Genomic DNA, 3565 nt, shown 5'->3' on the forward strand with positions numbered 1-3565 from the left:
TCCAACCAATTCTGCACGAATCTTGGTGCGTTCTAACAGTTTTTATGTGCCACGTAGGACTAAGCTGGTGTGTGTGCATTCATCCGGTTGCCCACACGTCCTTTTTCACCTCATGGGGGGCTGGTGTGTGGGCGTTTAGCAATTCGCCCACACACCAGTTTTCACGCACGCAGAGGGGGCTGGTGTGTGGGCGTTTATCACTTCGCCCACACGCCCGTCTCCTCGCCCACACCCAAAGCTGGCAGTTGCCATGTATTTCTGCAGGGTACATGGCAACTGCCCTAGCTTTGCTTCTAAGCAGATGGCAACTCTCTTTCACCCGAGTTGCCATGTGTTTTTGCATGGTACATGACAACTGCCTAGCGTGCACGTAAGCAGATGGCAACTCTTTCTCTTTACATGGCAACTGCCCTAGCGTGCTTGTGAGCACATAGCAACTCTCTCTTTTACCCGAACATATTTTTTTGTAATGCTACATGGCAACTGCCTAGTGTTAGTGGGTGACAACTCCTAAAATTTTGAAATCATGTCAACTGCAGTAGACCAGACCATACATGGCAACTGCAGTTGAGCAACCATGGCAACTGTAGTTGTCCGACATGGCAACTGAAGTTCAGCGACATGGCAACTACAGTTAAACGAACATGGACGAGGGTCTGGACCATGGCAACTGCGGGACGCGCGGTGACTGTCACGCAGGGCGTGCGGGACCATGAGGTACGAGGCCTGACGTACGGGACGTGTGGGCGTTATCTATTTCGCCCACACACACGCGTGTGAGAGGGATCTAGTGGGAAAAAAGAGGTGCGTGGGCATTACTTGTTTTGCCCACACGTAGGTGTGTGGGCTGTTCCTCTTATACACCACACAAAATGTGTGGGCAGACTCCCTAACACCCACACGTGTGGCACTTATCGGCGTCCAAAAATTAATGCCTTCCGTCGTCGGCTAATGGCCTTCCGCTATTATGAGCACTTAAAAAGGAAAAAGAAGTGTAGCACCTGAAGGGAAAAAAGTGAAACAATAGCGCTTCCCCTAAATGCTACTCCATCTGTCCATACTGCCCCATAATGGGACGAAGGGAGTAGCAACCTTCCGCTAGAGAGCAAAAAATTAGCACCGGCTTTTCATAATCTGGACAGAAAGAGAGGATGCATGATGGATTTTAATTCGTCATGCGGATGTCCGGACTCTCACAAAATCCCACTTTATTTGGTTCCGATTTGCTGGAAACGGACGACCGGACAGCTCTACGGACCGACGACGTGCCGCGTTAGATGTCAAAGTATGTTCGGACCACACCGTCCAGACATATGTGGGCGATTCGAGGGTTGGCTTTGGAGATGCCCTAACACATTACTGAAGTTGAGCTACGAGCACAACATTCGCTTCTTGAGACAACATGCATGTATAGGTCATTGCAATGTTCCATAAAGAAGAAAGAAAGCTCAAACTAATAACAGCTCTTGTATTCTCACAATAACCTCACTGCGAAGCACTTGCTTCTGTCTGGATCAGTGCAAATTTGCCATGATTAGAGCGAGATTGTCGAACGATGAGACAGCAGATGATCGATGATGCATTGGTAAAGAAATGTCCAATGAATTTGCTCACCCATGTCTGACGGCGTCCATGAACTCCTCGTCGGCGACGAGCCTCTCCATCGCGTCCGGCGAGATGCAGACCTCCAGCGACATGCTCCCTCCCCGCTCCGGCCCCTGGTACACCGTCGCCTTCCCGTCCATCTTGCCCTCGCGGCCGCTACGCACGGCGGCCGGCTTCCCCCACCCAAAGTCGTTCCCAAACACGTCGAACCACGGCGAGCTCCCGGTGATCAGCGCCGCGCCTCCGGACATAAGGCTCCCAAAGTACCGGAACTGCGGCTCCCTGGTCCAGCTCTCCAGCCACTCCCTCATGGCCTCCTCGTCGAACGACGCGACGGCGCGGTTCAGCTGCCATGCCGTCCAGCCCAGCCCCTTGCCCAGTACCTCGCCGACGGTGCCGCTCGCCTTCGCGGGCACTAGCGCGTTGCCCATGTATCCCGGCGGTATGCCGCTCACGCGCCCTCTGCATCCGACGGCCAGGGTGTAGGACGTCTCCTGCCCCGGCGGGAGGCGCCGTGCTCGGGACACCGCCCGCCATAGGTGCGCGAGCAGGGCCTGGAGGGAGGAGATGGTGGCGGTGGCCGTGCCGGCCATCTCGTCGTTCGCCCTCGCCTTGAGCTCCTTGACGCTCGCGGCGGAGAAGGTGAAGAAACACTCTTGCATAATCGGGGGATCGAACCGCCGGACGACGTGCTGCAGCTTGCTGAAAGGCAGGGGGATCGGCACGGGGCTGGCATCAGTGAACCACCTCCGGTGCACCCGTGCGGAGATCTCGCTTAGATCCCTGATGGCTCCTCCTCCCCCACGGTTGATCTCCGACCAGGTGTTGAAGAGCTCCCAGAAGACGAAGCCGTCGCCGACGGAGTGGTTCAACGACACGCCGACGAACACGCCGTCGGCGAGCTCGGTGACCTGCGCCGACAGTACGGGGAGCGAATCGACGGCCGCGTCCGCGCCAAGCACCCCGTTCAACGGGAACAAGGCCCAGACCACCGATGACGGGGTGTACACCGAGCCGGCGATGTCCGCGACGGCGACGCCGTGCGCCGTCGCGTGGACGAGCTCGGCGCCCTCCCCAGTGCAGCGCAGCCTGACGTTGACGGCCCCGTCGCCCCGCTCCTCAACGGCGAGACGGCCGGCCAAGTGGTAGTACCTGCGCAGGGCGCGCGCCAGGGACGACGCGAGGGTGCCGACGAGGCGGTCGCCGCCGGCGGGAGGCGCGGGCAGGAGGAGGCCCTTCTGGATGTAGTCGACGCTGATCAAGCGGAGGTCCCACGGCGTGAGGTGGATGTCCTCCGGCGGCGGCGCGTCGCCGATCGACGGCCGGACCAGTCGCCGGGACACGGTCCGGACGGTGCCAGCGGCGCCTCCTGCTTCTTCCATGTTCATGCCCATTCACTGGATCTGCTGATGCGACACCTGCTTCTTCCATGTTCATGCCCATTCACTGGATCTGCTGATGCGACACCCACTCGATGGACCATCCAACATGCTTTCTTGTCCTGTAGTCATATGCGAATACTCGAATCACAAACCTAGAATACAGTGACGTGGCCTCCATGCGGACCGTTCTCACGGCATCTCCAACGCTTTCACCTGCAAATGTTCCACCAACATTCGGCCGATCATCCAACCATTTTTTTTTAAAAACACATAGACTATGAGCCTACGACTAATAGTGAGTCAATAGATGAGTAAAATACGTGGAGAACCTTATTCCATCTTCAAAAACTCGAGACAAGGCTAGGTGGAAAGAACCTTATTTAGAAACACTAAAACTAAGCATGCTAGGAAGCCTCTCATGCCATCAACAATTTGGGTCGTCAGATCGCGCCTTCGAGTCATTTTTGGCCGTCCGATGCACCTCTTCCCGCATGGGCCACTACTCCAGAAACAAATTTAGAGGCCTCTCTTTGATCCCGGACCGACGGTGCTGATGAGGCCATGTATGCATCAACAAA

General features: G+C 56.4%; 1 protein-coding gene across 1 annotated transcript; it reads right to left on the reverse strand.

The window, feature by feature from the left end:
• Positions 1 to 1371: 1371 nt before the first annotated feature.
• On the reverse strand, positions 1372 to 3119 carry LOC123182277 (uncharacterized acetyltransferase At3g50280). The gene has a single exon (XM_044594792.1). It carries the CDS (start codon positions 2997 to 2999, stop codon positions 1611 to 1613), a length of 1389 nt encoding a protein of 462 aa, XP_044450727.1. The 5' UTR covers positions 3000 to 3119; the 3' UTR covers positions 1372 to 1610.
• Positions 3120 to 3565: the final 446 nt, after the last annotated feature.

Source organism: Triticum aestivum, chromosome 1D, assembly GCF_018294505.1.
Source record: "Triticum aestivum cultivar Chinese Spring chromosome 1D, IWGSC CS RefSeq v2.1, whole genome shotgun sequence".
NCBI classification, from domain to species: Eukaryota; Viridiplantae; Streptophyta; class Magnoliopsida; order Poales; family Poaceae; genus Triticum; species Triticum aestivum.